At 32.3% G+C, this 23,033-nt stretch overlaps 4 protein-coding genes and 1 non-coding gene across 5 annotated transcripts; 3 read left to right on the top strand and 2 right to left on the bottom strand.

Annotated features, from left to right (window-relative positions):
- Positions 1 to 132: 132 nt before the first annotated feature.
- Positions 133 to 3,876, top strand: LOC133817087 (uncharacterized). The gene is made up of 15 exons (XM_062249477.1): positions 133 to 399; positions 494 to 608; positions 693 to 804; positions 887 to 931; positions 1,056 to 1,123; positions 1,204 to 1,258; positions 1,347 to 1,426; positions 1,544 to 1,627; positions 1,786 to 1,899; positions 2,262 to 2,380; positions 2,479 to 2,596; positions 2,687 to 2,820; positions 2,913 to 3,066; positions 3,211 to 3,290; positions 3,486 to 3,876. The coding sequence occupies exons 1-15, from the start codon at positions 188 to 190 to the stop codon at positions 3,583 to 3,585; spliced, it is 1,590 nt and encodes a 529-aa protein (XP_062105461.1). The 5' UTR covers positions 133 to 187; the 3' UTR covers positions 3,586 to 3,876.
- On the bottom strand, positions 3,576 to 7,756 carry LOC133817086 (chloride channel protein CLC-a-like). Its single transcript, XM_062249476.1, has 6 exons — positions 7,457 to 7,756; positions 7,142 to 7,342; positions 6,875 to 7,052; positions 5,957 to 6,489; positions 4,319 to 5,471; positions 3,576 to 4,101 (listed from the first exon to the last, which is right to left on the bottom strand). Exons 1-6 carry the CDS (start codon positions 7,627 to 7,629, stop codon positions 3,997 to 3,999), a joined length of 2,343 nt encoding a protein of 780 aa, XP_062105460.1. The 5' UTR covers positions 7,630 to 7,756; the 3' UTR covers positions 3,576 to 3,996.
- Positions 7,757 to 12,995: 5,239 nt separating this feature from the next.
- On the top strand, positions 12,996 to 13,067 carry TRNAH-GUG (transfer RNA histidin (anticodon GUG)). The gene has a single exon. It is a non-coding gene; the product is annotated as a tRNA-His (tRNA).
- A 1,051-nt stretch (positions 13,068 to 14,118) lies between these two features.
- LOC133813861 (uncharacterized protein At4g15970-like) lies at positions 14,119 to 15,518 on the top strand. The gene is made up of 4 exons (XM_062246897.1): positions 14,119 to 14,222; positions 14,318 to 14,486; positions 14,594 to 14,908; positions 15,017 to 15,518. The coding sequence occupies exons 1-4, from the start codon at positions 14,119 to 14,121 to the stop codon at positions 15,509 to 15,511; spliced, it is 1,083 nt and encodes a 360-aa protein (XP_062102881.1). The 3' UTR covers positions 15,512 to 15,518.
- Positions 15,519 to 15,637: 119 nt separating this feature from the next.
- LOC133817085 (small ribosomal subunit protein bS21c) lies at positions 15,638 to 17,169 on the bottom strand. The gene is made up of 2 exons (XM_062249475.1): positions 16,692 to 17,169; positions 15,638 to 15,966 (listed from the first exon to the last, which is right to left on the bottom strand). Exons 1-2 carry the CDS (start codon positions 17,114 to 17,116, stop codon positions 15,852 to 15,854), a joined length of 540 nt encoding a protein of 179 aa, XP_062105459.1. The 5' UTR covers positions 17,117 to 17,169; the 3' UTR covers positions 15,638 to 15,851.
- Positions 17,170 to 23,033: the final 5,864 nt, after the last annotated feature.

The raw sequence follows: 23,033 nt of genomic DNA, 5'->3' as shown, positions 1-23,033 counted from the left end.
AGCGAAAAAACAACTGAAACGACATTGACAGCATGAGATAATTCATGGAGATGGAGTCGGAATAAAATCCCCGACCCGACCCGAACCGGTAATCCGTGAAGATATTTTGTTTCAGACCGTTTTGGGTGAACACAGAAATTAATATTATCCTTTCCCGCCACAGAGAAGAAAAAGTTCCGGTGGAGCTATGGCTCTGTGCCTCCCGTCGGCTCGTCCGCCTTCTCCAATCATCAGCTGCCACGTACACGCTTCCCCAACCCTAGTTCGCACCCACAATACTCGTACGCCTCCTTCTCACTCACCGGCGCCACCACCCTCTTCTCTCTCACTGAACCCTAACTCATCCCCACCGCCATCGCCATCACTAACCTGCGCTCTCCACTGCCCTCACTTCCAATCGTACGCATTCTCTAAAGTTCTGAACTTTTTCTTTGTTCTCTTCTCTGAACCATAGTAATGGTTGATGATGATGAATTTGCTTGGTATGTTTCAGGTGCTCCGGTTGCACGCACGAGTTCAATCTCCACCGGCCTAGCATAGTCGACGAGGCCACCGAGTTCTTCCACACTCTCGGTGTCGACGACTTCACTTTCGACAGTTGTAAACTGGTACTTGTTTACACAAAAATCTTTGTTTTTAGAATGATTCTACTGTTGAATTTTCTGGTTCTCATTTTAAATTGTGCTGGATAGTGGGGATGGAGGTGTCGTGCAAAATTAGCGGTTCGTGGCTCTTCGGTGAATCCCGTGGTGGGATTGTACCAGGAGGGCACTCATAATGCTGTAGATATTCCCGATTGCAAAGGTTCCAGTTTATATTTCAATTCAGATTTTTCCCTTTGAAGTAACCATTTTTATACATATTAATTAATGCTTTGTTATTTCAGCTCATCATCCAAACATAAATGCGGCTGTAGAGCTGTTGAAACAAGGTGTGTTTGTATGTATGTGTACAGTAGCTACAACTGCAATATGGTTATATGGGGTGGTTTTCTTTTGGTTATTTTAGGGGTTAAAATGTTTTTTTTTTTTTTTTTTTTTTTGCTTGAGTATCAGGTATTACTGAATTAAGCATTGAGCCATATGATGAAGATGAGGGAACTGGTGATCTTCGATACGTACAGGTGACTGAACGATTATCATTACATTAGCTAGTAATTTGAGCTAAAAAAATAGATATTAGTTTAATTGATTAAATTTGCAGATGGCCGTGACGACACATGATACCACCCTTCCTGCCTCCAAAAGATATCTAAATGGTTTTTGCCTGAACTCTTTTTCTATATTAACTTAATATTTAGAATGGTGCCATCTTTTTTCACTTATAAATGTTTCATATTTTTCTAGGTAAAGTACAGGTTTCTTTAGTTTGGAATTCAAGAAATGAAACTTCCCATAATTCGCAAAAATTGCATGCCTTGACCAATGTAAGTGGATTTTTTTTGAGAGGTTGTGACGAGGGTTCTTTTCCTTCCCTAATTTATTTATTTTTCTAGTGTCGGGAGTAATACTTGTAAATGTTAATCATATATGTTGCCATGCAGTTTTTATGGAAAAAAGGAGGACGGTGGAACAATAACCATTTGATTCACTCTGTATGGGCCAACTTTCAGACATCAACTAACAATGTAAGATATGAGATTATCTCTAAGTGACATGTTCACATCATAGTTCTTATAAAAAAAATATTACTCATTATAGTTTAAGAATTTTGAATTGTGTTTTTCGTTATTCTCCATGAGTCAAGACTTTACTGCCTAACTACTATGCTTAATTGGTGATGCAGATAATTTTTGGCAATAGGTGGAGACATCTTGTAGGAGAAGCAGACTTTTGGGAAAATGTTGGAGGAATTGATATTTCATTGGCTCCATCCAGTTTTGGCCAAGCAAACACACGGGTAACTTTTTATTTGATTCAAAATGCAAATATACAGTTTTATGAGAAACCAGAGAAAGATAGAAGTCTTATTGGTGACTTTATTTTTCTCATTAAAGGTGTATTAATGATGTGTGCACACACCTTTTACACCAAAACACTACACACACTTATGTGGCAAGACTTTTTAATCTAGTGGGACCCATCTTAAATCAATGTAGGTGGTTGAAAGAATTTGACACATAGGTATGTGTAATGTTTTGGTGTAAAAAGTGTGTGCACATATCATTACTCGTAAATTTTTAATTGAAGTTAACATATTTACCTTCTCTGACCTGTGAAAATCCCACTTATGTTGCTTGGTTCAATGCTACTCTTCTCCAGGCTTTCAACTTGCTCCTCCAGAAGCTTCAAAAATATGTCCCTTATGAATCATCTGTCACTGATTTATATGCAGGAGCTGGTGTGATCGGAATTTCCTTGGCCGCCTCAAGAAAATGCAGGTAGGAATACATTTTTTTATATGCGTACTTGCATGCGAACTCTCAAATGTTGATATGATAGAAAATTATTCTTATCACAATAGTGCATTCCTTTATAGGTCTGTTAGATGCGTGGAGATCAATAAAGAGTCAAAGTTATCTTTTGAGAAGACAGTTGACCGTCTACCAAGTTCCATAGAGGGTAGCATCAGCTGGCATCATGCAGATACATCAAAGGTTAGTTTTACCTTGAAAACCAATTTTCTTGTAAAATTCATGTCTCATGATACGGACATCTCATGTCTTTGTTTTTACAAAATTTAACAGGATCCTCTTTGTTGGGTAAGGGGTTCAGATGTAATTGTTGTCGATCCTCCCCGAAAAGGACTAGATCCATCTCTTATTGAGACATTACAAAACATATCATCTATAAAACATAAAGCTGAGCCATCCTCTCAAAGGTTCAACCATTTTCTAGTCTAACTATATTTATATCCAGGAACTCATTTGTTGTTAAGTTATTAATTCATTGCAATTTAAATGTGAACATCAGCCCAAGTGTAAAGGACAAAGATGAAAAAAGACCTTGGATTTTACGTGCACAGGAAGATTCAGTTCAGGTAGGGAGTAAAATGGTTTTAGAAGACCGGAAATCCCTGCCACAAACACTCATCTATATAAGCTGTGGTTGGGAAAGCTTCAAAGAGGTAATTATATGATTGAAGCGATTGCTGCCAAAATTTTCTTTTAGATTATTCTTGTTCATCTATTTTTCTGGTTTGGGCTTTCTTGTTTTCAATTTTTGAAGCCGGTTACATTTTTAAGCTAATCAAGGAAATATTATCTAACAGGATTGCAAGTCCCTCTTGTCTAACAAGGCATGGCGTTTGGAAAAAGCCCACGGTTACAACTTTTTCCCAGGCACTCAAAGGTATTCCTTCAATTCGGTATTGATTATTTAATCCTTCCTTCAATTCATGTCTCTGAAATGAGTAGGGGTCTATATTACATAACACAAACTATTTAATTTTGTATGTGATTTCCGATAATATATGCTATTCTGACAATGTAGATTTTCTTTGTTAAGCTCTTATTAATTTGTCTGTATTCTAAATCATTGCTGCAGCATTGAGGTGTTGGCTGTGTTCAAGAGGGGTGGAAGAGTAAGCCAAAATAAAAAGAAATCAGCAAAGAAGAAGAAGAAACGTGTGAAGAATGACAAGTGAAAATTACAAGTCTATTTTACTCTCTCTCAAAAAATATATATATATTCATAGTGCGGTTCTTGGAAGAAGAAGAAGAATGAAAAGCAAAACAAAAATCTCTGACCAAAATCCTCCACACCTTTTTTGATGGTTTTTTTTTTTCTGTAGAAGAAATGAAATTTTGTTCTCCTTTGACTGAAATTCATGTAAAAAGAATAATTGAAATTTGATTTTATGTCCCTGTGGACCGTGGCATCTTATGTGGCTCTCTGAGAATTTGAATGAAGCTTTACATATCTTTTTGGCATCTTATTGGACCCTCTTAGTCTCTGATGAGAGAATGTGTATAACTTGATCAAACTTTTTAAAGAATAAAGAATGAGACATCTTGCGCCAAGAAAGTCAATGCCGCCATTCTTTGATTATAGATGTTCATGGCTTCTCTCTGCTCTTAGATCTTGCCAGATGTGGAAAAGCAGACAAAATGTTGTGTGCCCGCAAGTCCTGCCTTGTCAAAATGCCAACCACCGGAGGCACCTATAAATAGCACACACCTTCAGGTTAGTTATATGTATCGTACAAAGTGCATCATGATTGTTAATATAATCTTAAGATATATAACTCTATTATTGTTTCAATTACTGAGATAAGAAAAGAGTAGAAATGCTTTAAAAATAAACAGGGAGAATGCCATGAACTATTTAATGGGATTGCAGTGCACTTCAAGTGAGTGAAAATTGTTATATAAACTCACCCCGGCTGCTTGATACTTTGGTACAATGAGCATATGGCGGAGCCCCACTGATCTGAAGAGAACCATAGCTTTTGCCACAGACATACTTTCTACCACCGTGTAAGGTGTTGTATTTGTCAGGGGATGCAGATCTATGTACATCTCCATTTCATCCCTTGTCACTGTCACCTCTTCAATTTTTCCTTCCCTTTCGGCCAAATCAACTGAGGTAAATTTCACTCTCACTTCCCAATCTTCTGTTCTTCGTTTCTCTGTCAGAAACCATTTCTTTTTTAGCACTTGGAGCAGGTGAGTTCTGAGGATTACTCCATGCAATTCGGTTACCTCAACGCCCACTCCCACAGGCCGTAACACCCCATCATCTACAACAGGGAAACCATTATGTGTAGTGTTTCTGAGAACTTCCACAACCCGAGACACCCTTTCAATTCCATTAAGTGTAACGACTGGCGGCTTGGCATCAGCAAGCTCTGCAACAGTGAGATTCCTCATCCAAGGTTCTGGATTTGCATCCAAGAAAGGCAGGCCTTTCAACTCCAGTATAATCTCATAGATGCTTAGATTGAAACTATCTCCCACGGTTTTGGAAATTAAGAGGACAATCATGGTTATGGGTAGTAAAAGAAGATTGTTGGTGAGTTCAAGAAATATCACACAGAGCGACACAGTCATCCTCATTGAACCAGCCATGAGAGAGGCTGCACCAAGAACAGCGTAGAGCCCCTGATCAATACTTGTGTGAGATCCCATTGCCATACCGAGCAGACGGCCATAAGCTGATCCCATGAGGATAATAGGAAGGAACAACCCAGATGGCACGGCGATACCAAATGTGATTAGTCCTAAGACGCAATAGAGTGCAAAGAAGATTAGAAGGGAGACAGGATTATATTCGCCTGCAGAGTTCGTCGAAAAGATGTTGCGAACTGCATCATCATTGGTGGTAAGGAGTAGAGTTGCTAGATCATTATAGTATCCTTTGGGGCAGTTGAACTGCTTATAGTTGCCTGATCGTCCATTAGTGGGGCAAGCAGACTCTTCAAGAGAAGGATCACAGGCTGTACAAGGGGCAAGGAAAGGTAGACCATATAGGCACACAGAAGTAAAGAGTGATACACCAAGACTGAGGAGGAGCTTGGGGATTTTTCCCTTCCTGCCAAGAAGATAAATTCATTGTCTTTTTTGTTTAAAATAATAAATATAAGAAATGTACTTGCTATTATGCTATAATAAAATTCCTACCAATTTTTTTTACCTAACATTGCATTTAGAGTGCCACATTATTATGTATATTACGAGTGTCTAATATTACTGTTTTTGAAATATCATTCCCACACCAAAACTATTACTTTTTTAGAAAGGAAAACTGTTGGTTTTTGAAATACCAACTCGTTTGGTGGTGGGCAAGTAATATCATCACTGCCCTGCCTAAAAAAATTATGCCATTGGGAGTGGATTACAACGGTGCCTTTGTCATCCCTAATCACATTGCATTAGGTTTTTTAAACACTAGGATAAAAATCTAGCATTGTGAGAAACGAGTATGAAGTTGGGTTGTTTATGCCAAACTTCTACTACACTATTCTTATGTTAGTTGTTTCAAAACAAAACCTATAGAAGCTCAGATAGGGTGCTTACTGATTAATGAGATTGTACAGCCTAAGGACCTTGTGAAGAACATGGTTGTAAAGGGCTCCCAGAAGTCCACCAATGACACCAATTAAAACAACAGGGATAATGTCCATTGCATGGTACGTAACAGGAACACTGCTTACATCAAACATGATCAGTCCTCCCCTTCCAAACAGCCCACATTGTCCACTATTGCATATCTCAATGAATGCCCTGAGAACCACCACCACAACTGCTGTGCTGAAGAAAGTTCTCCATAGCAGGGCGCTTCTCCACCATGTAGCCACCTCTTCGAGGGAGAAAAGAACGCCACCAACAGGCGAACGGAAGGCTGCACAAACCCCTGAGGAAGAACCACAGGTGATGAGATCCCGTCGGTCGCGGTCATTATTGAAATACCTAAGCCATCGCCATCTAATCCGGTAGTTATCAGGGCCCCCTTGTCCTAACAAAGAAGCTATGCAACTGCCAATGTGCACAAGAGGTCCTTCCTTTCCAAGATCCAGGCCAGCTGAAACAGCTCCAATGCTTCCAACTATCTACAAGGAACAAAATAAAAAAATGCTTCATTTCATTGAACTCAACTGTTTCAAAGTGAAATTAACTATCTTTTACTGATCATGCATTTTTATTTTTGTCTAGCAAAAGGCATGTTGGGCTAATTTATGGGCTGTTTTAATATCATTGCGACCAATATGAGTTAGAGATGCCCAAAAAGATAGACAATAAAGCTTTAATCCGAGAAAAAAAGGTTGCTCAAGTGATCATACACATACATTGATTTGAACTATTGTATATGCAGGATCTGGGATTTCTTAGTAGAACTATTTTATTTGAGTCTTAGAAGTTTACTACTTATACTTATGCCTCAAAGCTCCAAAGTTACACTACAAGTTCATTCTAGTTCAGAAGCCAATAACAGACCTTGACAATCAATGTGGTTGCACCAAACATGTTGGGAGTGTCAACTCCATTGAGATAAGCCTTGATCTCAGGAATACCAGGACCAGCCGCCGTGGGAGCAAACCACACACACAGAACAGCAGCAACCATGGTCAGAAAAAAATTGGCTGCTGTGAAATACAGAAGCCCCATGAAGTACCTACATACATAACACAATTTTCAATTATGGGTGATGAATGATCAATTAGTTCCCATAATACATATTCAGGAATAGTGATCAATAAACACCTGTCTTGTTCTATATAAGCAAATACAGCTAGAAGCTTATAACCGGCAATGTTCTCAACAGCAAGGTTGATAAGAGTGGCGATTATTCCAGTGAGGAGCCCCACAAGGCAAGCCAATGTCCATTTCAAGAATATGTACTGAAGAACTTGTACTCTGGATCTGGTTCTCCAGTCTTGCTTGAAGAGATCATTTTCATTGATTCTAGAAAAAAAAAAATCAAAAATCAAAAGAGAACTCACTGAAATGAACTGGGTTATTGAAAAGATTTGATTTTTTTTTACTATACATATATATATTTATAGTGATATCACTTACTCATAATCCAAACTCTCTATATGGGAGACTTTGGTGCCAACAATGGCTAAATGGTTGGAAGAAAGTGTTGTGTTTCGCTTGAGCAGAGTCTGCCTTAGAGGGTTGGTTTCTGGGTCTCTAGCTTCCAAATCACCTTCTGTTGATTCTCCATGGAGCCTTGAATCTTGTTCCATTACAATACCAGAGACTACAGTTTCTTCTCTGTGTCTCCTCCCTCTTGGTTTGGATTTGGAATCAAAAAGAGTTCAACTTTTTTCTGTTCAGACAAAACTCCTCAAAATAGAAGAACAGTTATCATAAATCTCTCTTCTTATTTATACTCAACTTAACCACTTGTTTCATTTGTTTGATTGTGTCTTTTTCTTTTTTATTTGTATTTATTTATTTGAGCAATCATGCCATGTAAATAATATATATTACTTAAGAGGGTGTTATTTATTTATGGTAAATTACTGTTACAAAAAGTCGAATTGTAACAAAATCCTTTGATAGACCCGAGAGACAAGGCTAATTAATTATAGATTATTCTTGCTAAGGTGGATTTTACTTTTGATTTAAATATATGAGCATTATTGTGTATTGATTATGCTCACAACATTAGCAATAAACAATTATTATTATTTTTTTAATTCATATATCTTTCTATCATTTTCATTTTGAGGAATCAAAGTATCATAATTAGAAAGAAAGAAAATAAAAAACAATATATAAATTTCCACTTATCTTGTTCTATTTTTCAATTTTAAGGAAAGAAGAAAAGTCTTTGTTTTAAGAGAGAAAAGAGGAGCATGACACATGTAATCCATGATCACAACTAATTTATAGTTGTGGATTTTTTTAGAAAATCTATATATTTTTTGTGAAGCGGAAATTCGACAATAAATATGAACATCACATTAAAATAATCATAGTAAAATGGGCTATGTACCTTTTATTTTAATTTTAATTATTATTTTATCTTTGTATTTAAAAAGTTAGGACAACTTATGCAAAAAAAAAAAAAAAATCTTCTCAATGAATTATGAGATCTCTTTTTTTCATTTGATATGTATCTACCATTATTCACGTGGTTTTTGTGTACCATATTCAACTTTGAAAAATCATAATGTCACAAAAATTTAACAAAAAAAAAAACCCCACCATTGATTCATTCCAACAAAAACCAACAATAATTTAGAAATTGGGATTTGGGACCACAGAAGAAAAAAGAAAAATATGTGTGTGTATATAAATATATCAAAAACCTAATTGCTTTTAATTTATGCCACATGCATTTTATGAGTACATATCACTATCATTCTTGAGAGATATTATGTATATAAATACAAAATAAAATTACCTATACATGTAAAAGGACAGGGCTTAAACAATCCTCAACTATTGAGATTATAAGCAAACTAATAACATATTATCCCTATCACTTTCCCACTATGATTTCTAGCACTTGCATTATATATTTGAACATTTCTTTAGTGGGAAGTTATCAAGTAATCATTTTTTTATATAAAAAAAAAATCAAATATTATATGTGAGACCCATTAAAATATTGACTAGTTGTTTATTTTCTAACTAACTTACCTAATCTTCATAAAAAAATGAAGTAAAATTTTAATTAATTGTTTACAATTACTATTTTTAAAATATAATAATTTTATAAAACCATAAAAAAAAAAAAAAAAAATCAAGCCTATTCTTCCTCCTTAAAAATGCATAAAAGCAAAAGCAAAGAACCTTATAATTGGTAAAAGAGGAAAAGTTAAAAAAAAAAAAAAATAATAAATAAAAAGTAGTATATATGTGAACATTTTTATATTGATGATGCTAATTTCAAATAATTTTTTCAAACTTACTACAATTATGCACATATAGCAAACAAAAATAAATACAAGCAAAAACAGAAAAATTATAAACAAGTGAACAAATAAAACAAACTTGCCAAACTGGACATTTTCTAGCAAATACAGCAAGCTAGAGAGTTCCAAACAGTTAGCTAAATACTTCATAAAAATATTAAAAATCACATGGTCTCCCTTTAAGAAGGAAAAAAATTTTATATAAATAAAAAAAAATTATCTGGCATCACTCTTACTAATATAATAAAAAATTACCTAAGGAATTTTGGATAATTCTAGGGTAGGGGCTTCAAAAAGAGTCTCATCGGTGGAGTTCTTTTGTATTTCTGACCTATGAACAATTTTCGGCGCGATTTTTTTTTTATGATCATGTATATTATAATTATTTAGAGATTCTTGTAAATTTTCAGAAAATTCCGAATAATTTATAGTGCCGAAAACTAGGTTATAACATGTTATTTTCCACGTGCATAAAAAAATTAGTCACGCGTGCAACAACCTGTTTTTAAACTAATTTTTTGCACGGTAAATTATTCGGAATTTTCTAAAAATTTGCAGGATGCTCTAAATAACTACATTAACAAAAAATTTGCAAGAATTTTAGGGTAAATGTTCCTTAAGAAAAAAAATTATGTGAGAAAAATAGTAAAATTATCTTTAAAAATATTAGAATTTTATTAAAAAAAATTAATTACTATTGTTTTTTTTTTCTAATTTAGGTACTTAATTGAAACAAAAAAAAAGACTGAATTGCCAAATATCGAAAAATTCAGAAAGTATTTATACTAATTCTTGAATTTTATAAACATTAACAATTTCAAAAAAAAATTATGTGAGAAAAATAGTAAAATTATCTATAAAAATATTAGAATTTTATTAAAAAAAAGTAATTACTATTGTTTTTTTTTCTAATTTAGGTACTTAATTGAAACAAAAAAAAGACTGAATTGCCAAATATCGAAAAATTCAGAAAGTATTTATATTAAGCAAAAACATCGATGATGAACATGTTAATGGAGATTAGTATAGTATCCTATTCTAATCTTATGATTAAATTGATATTAATTACATTAAAATTTGGTTCAATCATTAGGGTTACAAATTTTGAGCCCCCCAATTGGGCATACAAAGACAATTCCACGTCATCATTTTTTACTATTTTAAATTATTTGATTGGTCGCACGTCGTTGGCTAGCTGGCTCCATCTTGTCTTGTATGACCTCTCTCTTTCTCTCTCTCTCACCCCATTCGCTACTCTGCCAGATAAGCACGCCAGATCCGCACTGACACGTGTCCAGTATCTGATCATCTAATCTCTCCCATCCAACGGCTCTTATTAATTGGCTTTTCAGGTTGTTCATAAGCCACCTTATCCATTATTTTTATAATATATTGTCAATTATTAAGTTTCCAATTTGGATTGAAATTAGAACAACATATATGTCCGACTTGTTCGGATTTGCCACCACCGTGATGGGCCTTAGTATTGGGCCCCACAATTCTCTTTTAATAAAATTTAGTTTGACCAGCCACTGCGAGAGTGACATGTGTATAAGATGATGACACGTGGCAAAACGAGGAGTATATCGACGGCTGGGATGTGTCCACGGATATGTGGTACACCGTCCAGATTGTGGGGTCTTCTTCTCCGGATCAGGACAACCACGTGGAATGTTTGTAGTCTTAACCTCTAGAATCGTAATTAGAAATTTAAAGAGTGATCAACGCCAATTATTAATTAATTAATTAATTATTATTATTATTATTATTAATTTCGGCTCAAACTTAGAAAAAAAACACAACACGTTAAAAACGGAGAGAATAAAATAATATAGATAATAAAAAGACAGATGGGAAAATAGAAATCAAGGATATTATTATTATTATTATTATTTATGGAACAATTAACTCTCAACAACAAAAGTTGGTTTCCACGTGTAGGTAGAGAGTTATAAATTTTAATTTTTTATTATTATAGTATATATTGTAATTATTTAGAACATTAGACAAAATTTTAAAAAATTTTGAATAATTTATGGTGTCAAAAATTAATTTCAAATAGTTTGTTGCACACGTATACTCAAACACAAGCACGTATGAAAAATTCGATTGTTTAAATATTATTTTTGACACTATAAATTATTCGAAATTTCTTTAAAATTTGTAGATTGTTCTAAGTGACTATAATATACATTGTGATAATAAAAAATTAGAATTTATAACTATACACATACCAAGACCAACTTTTGTCAACACCAATATTAACAAAACACTATGAAGTGCATAATCTTTCTCTATTATTTATACTCAATACATAAACTAATAAAATTAAATATGTGAGAAATTGCAAAATTTTATTTTCTTGGTCAAGTGTGAGATTTTTTGAACGTAAGAAATCCTATAATTTTTCATAACTATACTTAAAAAAAAACTAAAAAAATCAAGCATAATAAATTATGTGTCATATGTATGCACCATTTATTTCAATTATTAATTGTGCCTCACATGTGTCATTAATTTTCAACTAAAATTATTTATGATAATTTATAATATATAATTTTTAAAAATGTATGAAATGTCAATGGCCATATCTTTAAGGAAACTTTACGCAAAAGAAATAAAATGTTTTGGTATATTAAGTTGTTGTATCATGCACTTCATCATTAATTAAAAGTCTTTCCTTCACATGTATTTTATAAAATAAAAAAAAAAATATTTCCTTTACAATGCCTCACACAAGAGAATTGAAAATAGATTTTTTATTAATTTATTTTTGTATGGTTTCTTATTTTAATCCATAATTAATTTTAAAAAGAATATTAAAATGTTCAATAATTTTTAAACTTAGTTTCCGTAGCATATATTTGAGAAAACTTAGATTGTACGCAATAAGGTGTGTATTGGCTTTTTCCAACTAAAACCAATGTGAATTACAATACTTAAATAGTAATTACTACAATTGATTGGTTAGGTTGAAGAGAGTGGATCATATTTAGAGTTTATAAACGACAATAAAAGACTGCACACCCAAGACCCAACCATTCATCTATTTTTACTTTTTAGTATCATCCAATAAATAATATGAAAATTTTAGAGTGCACTCTATGTTTTTGGGAGCACCAGTGCATTTCCTTTCTTGTTTTTAGTACTGAAATAATTTTTCGGTATAATTTCTTTTATGATCGTGTATACTGTAGTTATTTAGAGCATTCTGTAAATTTTTAAGAATTCCTAAATAATTTACAATATCGAAAATATGATTCAAACAAATTATCTTCCACGCACATAAGAAAAAACAGCCACGGGTGCAATACACTATTTGAACATTGTTTTCGGCATTGTAAACTATTCAGAATTTTCTGAAAATTTATATGGTGCTCTAAATAATTATAATATACACGGTCATAAAAAAATTCACCGAAAATAATCACAGTATAAAAAAACAGGAGGGGGAACACCCTAGAAGTAACCAATATTATTTTGGAGCTTCAATTTTACAAATCTATTATTTTGAAGTTTTTTTTTTTTTTTTGTTCCTATCCAAAACTAAATTTCTTTAATTAATTTGGTTTTGACTTTAGGATATGGTAGGAACATGTGATGATGCTAATTATTGAAAGAAATAAAAAAAACTATGGTATAAAAAACATTAATAAATATTGTTTTTGCTAAGAATTTGTCAAATAGTGGCTGTAGTTTAGTGGTAAGAATTCCACGTTGTGGCCGTGGAGACCTGGGCTCGAATCCCAGCAGCCACACAGATGTTTAGTTCTTTTTCAAGTTTTGTATTTTACTAAATAAAAGAGAACGTTTAATTTTTTTTAAAGGATAGAACAAATCTCATTGATAATAATCATAAGTAAAAAGATCATTATCCTAATTCATTTTGTATGGTAAGTGAATATTTGCCTAGTTTATGAACACCATTATTATCAAGATGTTCAAACAAGGAAAAAATAAATAAAGTGCGGACAAGTTTCTAAAATCTAGAAAAAAATTCCAATCGATAAAAAATAAAGTGCTGAGATGATAAAAAAAGCCCAATGTAGACTTAAGAAAAACGCCGAACAAAGGTTTCTCTTGGTGAATTGTGACATGACATATTTGGCCAAACAAGGAATATCCATCAAGTATTAATTTTATTTAATGAATTTTTTAACTTTCATTCCATTCTTTGTGTTAATTTCTTTCCTGGATGATTGCAATAAATATACAAATCTTTTTTTTTATCTATGTTCATCATTAATTTTTTTCATCTATTTAAAAACAAATAAAATGGGGAAAAAAGTACACATAATTTTGATTCTGATTGACAAAATTGCTCGTTTCATTGTCTTCTTTTGACTGGGCCACCTGAAAACTAAATAATTATTTTCTTTCTAAAAATCTGAAAATAATTCAATAAACCAATGTATAAATGCTAGTAGGCCTGTGCTAATTTTTCAATCGGGACACATAGCGTTGTTCATACATAATAGTAGAAAAGTGTGATGTCAAATTTCGTTAATGAAAAGTGGGATGTTTTTATATAGAATAATTAGTGGCAATATCTTTAATTATTTACTAAAATATACCTCTAATTATTATTTGTACCCTTAAGAGTGTTGACATTCTCACATATTCCATTTTGAACATTTTAAATTTAAGGCAAAAACGAAACGGTGAACTAGTAAAAAAAATAATGACCAAAATGAAGATTTAAAATAGACCAAAATGAGACTGTTTCCTAGTTTAGGGGACAATGGTCAACGTGTCCGATAATACAAGTAAATAATCCAAGCAAATAATGACAAAATTTAATGAGACATAATGGCAGTATCTCATGTAAAAATCCATCCAGGCATGGAATCAATCACCAACATTATGGTTTTGATTTCCCAGGACAAAGAACATGTTTTCAAACCAAAATCATTGTTTATACAACTTTACCATATTCTTTCATATTAGAAAGTTTCTCTTTGAGTAGGCTGACCTCTTCTGATAACTCTTAAAATCTTGATTTTTCCAGGGCCAAAATGAGAAAAGATAAGCCTTTGAGACTGATAAAGTCTCAGTTTGTTCCTCTATTGGCATTTTTTATTATCCTCATCACTTGCTGCATCGTTTTGATCAGCTCAACAAAGTCATCATCCTCAGATGGGGCTTGTGGAACAACAAGCATTGCTTCTCAAAACTCAGTTTGTAAAAAAAGCATATGCTTTCATATCATTTTATGTTGCGTTACAACAAAACACATACAAGCTTTTTTTGAAGCTAATAATATATTGGTGCATTTTGTTGTCAGAAGAACTTGGAAAGAAATGAATTGCTCCATGTACTGAGGAGAATATCCATGGAAGATAGAACAGTCATACTAACCGGTATTGTTGATGAAGCCTGGACAAGTCCCGGCTCTGTCCTCGACCTCTTTCTGGAAAGCTTTCGACTAGGACAAGGGACCCAAATGCTCTTGAATCACCTGTTGATCGTCACTGTTGGAAACGAAACATTGCAACATTGCAACTCCTTACATCCACATTGCTTGGAGCTCACCCCACTTGGTTCCATCAACAATTTACTGCTGGAAGTGCTCAAACTAGGTTACAGTTTCTTTTTCACAGTAGGTTCTTCAAATTCCTTGGTCATTAGATTACAATGGATGGTTGAAACTCTTTACCTATACCATGTTGGTTTATATATGTTGATGACAAATTGATCTGTATTGCAGGAAGTAGATGTCATGTGGTTTAGGACTCCAGTTTTAAACATAAACCCAATGAAAGAAATCACAATCCCATGTGATATAGCCTCTTATGAATCTGAAAGTGAAAGCAACAGACCGGGCAGAGGACTATTCTATGTTAAATCAACTGAACGAGCGATCGAGCTATTCAGATACTGGAAGGTTTTGGGGATTCTATACCAAACTTTTCATGTGGAATCTCTATGTGAAAATTTGAAAGAGCACCAGGAGTACATTGAAATGCTTGGTGTCCACATACATTACCTGGACACAGCCTATTTTGGTGGTTTTTGCAGGGGAGGAAGCAAGGACATGAACATGGTTTATACCATGCATGCAAATTGCTGTCAAGATGTGGAGAACAAGGTCTATGATCTCAGGCTTGTTCTTGATGGTTGGAGAAACTTCACTGCACAACCATCTAATTTCAGGTCAGGGATGGTACCCTCTTGGAGAGCACCAACCAAATGCATAGCATAAGAGTTTGTTTATTATATTACCTACTCCTGTTTCATTCATAAGTGTGAAGATTGATAACAAAATTATCTAAAAGCGATCACCATAAGGTGCATTACTTTTTCAGACACAGAACTAGCTTTCATGATATGACAGATAAGCATTGCATTGATGCACCCAAATTGATTCAATAATGAAATTCATTACTTTTATCTTTCTATGAAGACAAACATAGGTGAAATTATGCACCGAATTAGCCAAAGAAGAGGATTAACTTAAATTGAACTTACACAAACAAAAAGCCTCTTAAAATCAAGGATGAATTTTCTTTTCTACAAGTTGAAAAACTCTAGAGAACATGCCATCAGTAGGGAATGTCTCCTGCAGGTAGATCCCAATTGTCTTCATCGTCAGCGTCCCTCTTGTTTGTAGGTGCTTCTGTTTTATTTCTTTCTAAAAATCTCGGTGGGGGACCTCGCCTATTAACAAAGCACAAAAATTGAACAAGATCAACAAGCATTTTCGAGAGAACCAACCAAATTGCACTACTCAAAGACTCTTCTATGATCATATTAAGTCATGAGGAAAATAGTATGCCCGACCCCTTCTAAGGAGTCTCGTCATGTCAAATGGACCAAAGTTTATCCTTTTGCTAGAGAAATACTAATCAAACACATATTTTTAGCACCTGTTATCAGTGATCACCAATGTCGACCAGACATTTTCTATTTGTGTCTGTCTATATCCATATATATGTGTGCTTGTACATTTATACACATACATATAGAATTTTTTTAACAAAACTTGAGTCCCCACTATGGTAATTGCTATGTAGGTACCCTCATGGACTCAACCCTCAAACCTTGTAGAAGCATAGCAAACCAGACCATTTGAGCTACTAATAAGGTTCATAATTGAAAAGTGTTTTAGCCTCTTGCACTTCATTTTTGACCCTAGTGTTCTCATCTAAAGCAAAATCACACAATAACACATAAATTTCAGCTAATATTAAGCTCAACTCTAACAAGTATAAAGCTTTTGTTTTTAAACTTAATTTAAGAATGCTCTGAGCTTGACTGACATAACAACCATTAAAAACAAAGCAAGAACAACCAACAATTGTATCTTCTATTTACTCGTATTTTTCACTAAATTTTCAGACAAACCAAACAAATACAGAATTGTAAAGAAGAAAAGGAGAAACCTTTTGCGATTACGCTTGGCAGCCTCACGATTCTTGCGCTTCTTCTTCTCCTGGGTGTTCTCATGGTACCTCCTCCTCTTACACTCTTGAATGACGCCAGCCCTCATGACCTCTCTGCGAAACCTGTTGAGGAGTCTCTCCTCAGACTCGTTGTCGTCCACTACCACCTGCACATTGTACGCCGATCTGAAGAAAAGGGTGTTCGAATAAGCCAAAGAGGGGCATATTACAGAGGACAGTGAAGACGAAGCAGAGTGAGACTCTTGTGCCACGAACGAGACCCTTCCATCTCTGGCCTTCTGGGCCTGGGATTCAGCTGGAGAAGAGGTTACAGGAACTTGGAATGGTGGTAGTTTGGGCTGTGGCGGTGGCTTTGTGGGTAAGAGAAAGGAGAAGAAGTTACTGAGTGGGGATGAGGCAGCCATGGATGATTTGGCCAATGCTGTGTCTGTCACTCACTCGTTCTGGTTTCGGTTTTATCCATTTCGTTTTTTCTTTTTCTTTTTTGGGATAGGATTGGATTGGATTGGGTCGTGGGTCTTCTAATAAGACGGGTACGGGTCTAAACTGACCCGACTCTGTTTAGTCAACAAAATAGAATGAAGAAATTAAATACATGTCGTTTGTATTGTCGAGCAAAAAACGACACCTTTTAACCCCCCACCCCAAAAAAATGTAGAAAACGACACCTTTTATCCAAAAAAAGCACAAAACGACACTAAATTAAGAGGAAAGAGATGTAGTAGTTTCTTGAAACTAATGAATGACATGTCGTTTTCAATCAGCTTGGGGATATAGAAAATTGAATTATATTGATTTCAAAAACAAACAAAAAAAAGAAAATTCTATTTGTTCGGCAGATGGGTTAAGCAAAATAAATTGGTTTATTATAAAATTATTTTTAATTTTTTATTCAAAAAATTAATTTAGTATTCTCCTTTATTTATTTTTGTAACCTTTTCTCTTAGTAGACTCTACTCTCATTATGTTTCTCCTCGTTTTTCTTTCTTGTTAAATAATTTTTTTTTTATTTTCTTCTAATTTTTCTCTTGTAATACATGAAAATTGTATTCGATTGCATAATATTAGCCAATTTTTGTCATGTTATTTTTTGTTATGAAATTATAAATGATTATTGAAATAATAATAATTATTATTATTAACTTAATTAATCTATACCAATGATAAAAAACAAAATTATAACATTGTATCTAACTTATTTTTTCATAATTTACTATTAATAAATTATCAACTCATTCATTCTTTTATATATTTTATAATCCAATCTTATTCAATCCAATTATTCTTTTCAAACATATTTTTTCCAATATATATTTTTTCCATCACTATATATTATAATAAAATATTAAACATATTTTTTTATATAAAAAATTGATCACTATCGAAAAATATTAGAGATTATTTACTATAAGTCAATTCAAACTTTGAATATAAATAGATATTTCTCTAAAGTCAAGTCAATTTCATTAAATCCATATAAATAAACAAGACTTGATAATTTGATTAGGTCAACAACTCTTGATACGAATTCTAGACAAAATGCATGTTTATTGAATATGATCCGATTGAGCTTATTAAGACTCTTCATATTAATGTTACTATTCGGTTATAATAAACATATATAGAAGTAATTTGAACCAAAAAAAAAAACTTAGTTGATAATATAGTTATAAAAAAATATGTGGTCCCAAATTCAAATCTAAATCCAAATTCTTGATACTCTTTTTTTTTTTTTGTTACAATAATAATATAACTCAAATAAAATTGACCAACCTCTAAAACACAAACCGAGCTTCAACAACCGTTAATGCATCCAAATTTACAATTCTTTAAATAACAAAATAGAAAAAGACACCCCAACCAATTGGAGAATAATGAAGTTGAGTGTATAATAATTTGATGATTTTGGAAAAAAAATTGTATAAATATATATATATATATAAATTTAATAAGAAAGGGATGAACAATAATTAATATATTTGCTAGTTAAGTTAATGATGCTAACACGTCATGTTGTTTAAATAAATGTATTATGGTGCCTTGCATTTAGCAAATGTCGACAGTTGGAATCAAATATAATTCTTCCCAATATATATATATATGTTATTGTGGACCTATATAAATAAATATATATATATAATTATATATGGTTTTCCGTTTTAATATAGTCATTAATTAATCTAATCATGTTTTTTTATTCATCATTAATTAACTTTAGCAGCCAATTGACACTTGTTAAGATGAACATCATTAGTATATAAAATATAGTTAATTAAACATCATTTACTAAAATTTTGTGAATATCAGGAAAATTAATAGTTGTTCTCTCAAAGACATTAATTTAAGAATTAGGTGGGAATAGACACGTCACACGTTATAGTTCATGGGATAATAAATATATATTTTTCTTAATTTAATTTAATTATAGAAACACGTCATGTTTCTTTTGGCAACATGTTTTTCATTGCATGCATTAATTTTTAATGCATATGTTTTTTGTTTTTGAGAAATTTTTTTAGTGCATGTGTGTCATAATATATATTACTTGCATATTTCATGCTGATCTTCTAAATATATAAATATATATACGTCATTTTGTTAAAGATATAATTATTATAATCATAGTTTTTTTTAGCAATATTATAATCATAGTTGATATGTATAAGATTCGTATATAAGTGTATATATTTTTGTATTTTAGTTGATTGGTATAAATTATTTGAATTGTAGTGGTATATATATTTCTGTCTGTGTGTGTGAGTTTCGGTATTTTTTTTATATATGTAATTACAATTTTGGTATTTAAGCTATACTAATATATAGATTTTGGTGCATATAAATTTTGATGTAAATACTATATAAATTTTTATGGTGTATTTTTTTTTTTAATTTTGATGTAATAGAATTGAAAGAATCATTAAATAAAATATTAATATTTTTTATGTTTTTTTTAAATATGAATATTTTTATGGTATATAAACTTTGTAATAATGATATATAATTTTATGCAGATTATCTAAAAATAATAAACCTTTTTTAAACTTATAAATGAAAACACATCCATGTAATTTCTCAAAGTAAAATTTAATAGATATTAAAATATTGTAAAATTATATATAGGGAGCGATTACAATGCATCTACTTTTTTAACAACACCGGTACATACACTATATATAAATTATGATAGTAAAACTAGGTCAGGTTCAAACTGTCTGTTACTTTGTTGCACGCGTGCCTGATTTTTTGTGTACGCATGTAAAATTTGACAGTTTGAATCATGTTTTTGGCTTCGTAGACTATTCATAATTTTTTTTTAAAATTTGCGGAATGTTTTAAATAACTACACCGTTATATACATTTTTTGGGAATTATATCTATCTAGGTGCCGAAAAATAGAAAAATGATACACTGGTGTTATAAAAAAAGTTGATATATTGTAGTCACTTCTTATATATAGAAGAATTCTCTTATATGAGCTTCACTTTAAGCCTACCAGTGGCACTCTTCACTGTTCTCGACTCGTGAACAGTTTTCGGCGCAATTTTTTTGTATGACCGTATATATTGTAGTTGTTTAGAGCATCCTGCAAATTTTCAGAAAATTCCGAATAGTTTACAGTACCGAAAACTAGGTTCAAACATGTTATTTTTCACACGCATAAAAAAAAATTAGTCACGTGTGCAACAACAAGTTTGAACCTAGTTTTTGGTACTGTAAACTATTCAGAATTTTCTAAAAATTACGTCGATGCTCTAAATAGACGGACATAAAAAAAAAATCGCGCTGAAAACTGCTCACAGGTCAAGAAACACTGATACTGAAAAATATATATATATAGGGGAATTCTCCTATAGGGGCTTCACTTTAAGCCCTACTGGTGGGGCTCTCAGTGTTCTCGACCTGTGAACAATTTTCGGCGTAATTTTTTTTATGACCGTATATATTGTAGCTATTTAGAGCATCCTACAAATTTTCAGAAAATTCGGAATAGTTTATATTACCGAAAACTAGGTTCAAACATGTTGTTTTCCACGCGTATAAAAAAAATTAGTCACCAGTGCAACATGTTTGAACCTAGTTTTCGGCACTTTAAACTATTCAAAATTTTCTGAAAATTTGCAGGATGCTCTAAATAGCTACAATATACACGATCATAAAAAAAATCGCGCTGAAAATTGTTCACCGATCAAGAACACTGAGAGTTCCACCGATAAGACTTAAAGTGAAGCCCCTATAAAAAAATTATCCTACATATATGACAATTCTTGTCATATCTTTCTGTAAGAGAATTCCCTTTATATATAAATAGTGTTATAATGGTAAAGAATATTCTCATACGGCTTAAAATATATTTTTTCCAACTAACTAATTAATAGTATTTGGGTTAAGTGTCAAGGTGTATATCTTGGCAATTTAACAATATTTATAGTTTTGACCAAATTAATTTAGATATATTTTTATAAAATAGTGTACCATTGAATAATATTGCATTGCAGGTTTCAACTAAACGATTCTTAAATAATTTTCTTCTTTGAACTTGATTAGAGGTGAAAAGTGCAACTTTATTGATCTTAAATGCAAAAATAAATTAAGTTTTGATTATTATTTTTATTTAATTAATATGATATATTTTATGAATGAAAATATTTTATTATGATTTAATTTATTGTTTTTTTGTATGAATTAAAGTTGTATTTTGACACTTTGAAATGAAAAGAGAAAGAAATAATTAAATCTGAAACAAATGAAAGAAAATTGGTAAAACTGAAAAGAAAAGGCTCAACCCGAAGGCCCAAGCCCAGCAACATCTACCATTTTTACTCCTTGCTCAGCTGCCAGGTGTCATCGCCAGAGGCCGCCACGCGTCGCCCATGGTGCCCAGCTGCTGCCCAGCGTGTGCCACCTGTCCACGCCTCAGCCCAGCCTCCCACCTAGTGACCCGGTCCTCGACCCGTGAGCAATCCATCCCGACCCTCCTGCCGACCCAGTTCGGCGCCTCTCTTCCCTTCAGCCAGCCGCCCACGTGGCAACTTTTCATTGGCTGGAAATTGGTCAATGGACCAGCTGCCACCAGCCACCTTTGGCCCAATTTTTTGTGCACTTTGAGCCTTGCACCTTTCCCTTTTGAGCTTTAAAGCTCATATTTTGTGGTATTTTAGAAAAATGCATATTGACCATACACCAAAATAGTTAGGTTAATATTAATAATAAGATTTGATTTTTCAAAATCATATTTTATTATTAATATTTCAGATTTATTTTGTAAACCCCAAATTGTTGTTTAATTTCTTTTTAGTCATTTTCTCCCTCTATAAATAGGAACCCTTCCTTCACAATTTCTATGAAATTTTTAGGTAGCAAAACTTACTGAACTTTAGTCTCATTTCTCATATTTTCTCTTTAGAATTTCGTGAGAATGTCTAGCATAATAGGCTAACCTTCTTAGGAAAGTTATGATGATCCTATATGCACTATAACTTTGTTTGGTATTTTTGATTCACCATGTGCTTAAAGTTTATATATTGTAGTGATTTATTTTCTTTCATCTCTACTTCTTCATCTTGTTATCTATATTTATCTTTACTAATAGTATATAGATTTTATCATGCACTTTTTATGTATTATCAAATTAGTGAAAATAATATAGATAATATCTTTATTATTTTCTCCATCTCATTCATATATATTTACTTTTGTTAAAATCTATATAGAATTAGTCATGCTTTTTCTATGTACTTTATAAATAGTCAAAAGTAATATATGTGTTAGGTTTTATGTCAAATCTTTTATTGCATTATTGTCAATGGTATAATGTCATTTTTAGATTTCTCATAAGATTTATCTCATCTTTCCATGGTAAAGAATAATAATCACTTGAATACATTTTTTGTGAAACATATTTGTGCTTCAATGTTAAATATTCCAAATGAATAGTTGGGATGTGAACTACTCATTTGTGTAATTTTTATGAATCAAATATCAAAATAAATAAGTATGCATATATGTGACTCTTGATCCTTCCTTCTTGTTACCTATTGTTACATCACACTTTAGTCTATCTTTATTTTTAATATTTAAATCTAAAAAACAAGAAAAATGTCACTTGTTCTATTTTTCCCATATTATTTATCTCTAAACTTTATTTATTGATTAACTTTATTTCTTTACCTCATTATGAAATTGAGCGTCCGATCTATACTACAACCACCGCTTAATAAATGCACGTTTTAGGCGTTAAACAGAGCTCAATCTTACAAGAGAGTAAATAAAATAAAGTTTTGACAGGTACATTACCATTTTGTTGTTTTTAAAAAAATCCAT

Source organism: Humulus lupulus, chromosome 2 (assembly GCF_963169125.1).
Source record: "Humulus lupulus chromosome 2, drHumLupu1.1, whole genome shotgun sequence".
In the NCBI taxonomy this organism is placed as follows: domain Eukaryota; kingdom Viridiplantae; phylum Streptophyta; class Magnoliopsida; order Rosales; family Cannabaceae; genus Humulus; species Humulus lupulus.
Note: the sequence above shows the minus strand (reverse complement) of the source record. Positions and strands in the feature narration are given on the sequence as shown.

Excerpts from the sequence above, each read along its gene's own strand:
- LOC133817087 (XM_062249477.1), top strand. The coding sequence starts at position 188 with ATGGCTCTGTGCCTCCCGTCGGCTCGTCCGCCTTCTCCAATCATCAGC. Across the intron at positions 805-886 it reads AGATATTCCCGATTGCAAAG|CTCATCATCCAAACATAAAT; the intron begins GTTCCAGTTTAT and ends TTGTTATTTCAG. Across the intron at positions 1,628-1,785 it reads TTCAGACATCAACTAACAAT|ATAATTTTTGGCAATAGGTG; the intron begins GTAAGATATGAG and ends TTGGTGATGCAG.
- LOC133813861 (XM_062246897.1), top strand. The coding sequence starts at position 14,119 with ATGGCAGTATCTCATGTAAAAATCCATCCAGGCATGGAATCAATCACC. Across the intron at positions 14,487-14,593 it reads GCATTGCTTCTCAAAACTCA|AAGAACTTGGAAAGAAATGA; the intron begins GTTTGTAAAAAA and ends TTTTGTTGTCAG. Across the intron at positions 14,909-15,016 it reads GTTACAGTTTCTTTTTCACA|GAAGTAGATGTCATGTGGTT; the intron begins GTAGGTTCTTCA and ends TCTGTATTGCAG.
- LOC133817086 (XM_062249476.1), bottom strand. The coding sequence starts at position 7,629 with ATGGAACAAGATTCAAGGCTCCATGGAGAATCAACAGAAGGTGATTTG. Across the intron at positions 7,053-7,141 it reads GCTTATATAGAACAAGACAG|GTACTTCATGGGGCTTCTGT; the intron begins GTGTTTATTGAT and ends TTATGTATGTAG. Across the intron at positions 6,490-6,874 it reads CAACCACATTGATTGTCAAG|ATAGTTGGAAGCATTGGAGC; the intron begins GTCTGTTATTGG and ends TGTTCCTTGTAG.
- LOC133817085 (XM_062249475.1), bottom strand. The coding sequence starts at position 17,116 with ATGGCTGCCTCATCCCCACTCAGTAACTTCTTCTCCTTTCTCTTACCC. Across the intron at positions 15,967-16,691 it reads GCCAAGCGTAATCGCAAAAG|GCGAGGTCCCCCACCGAGAT; the intron begins GTTTCTCCTTTT and ends CTTTGTTAATAG.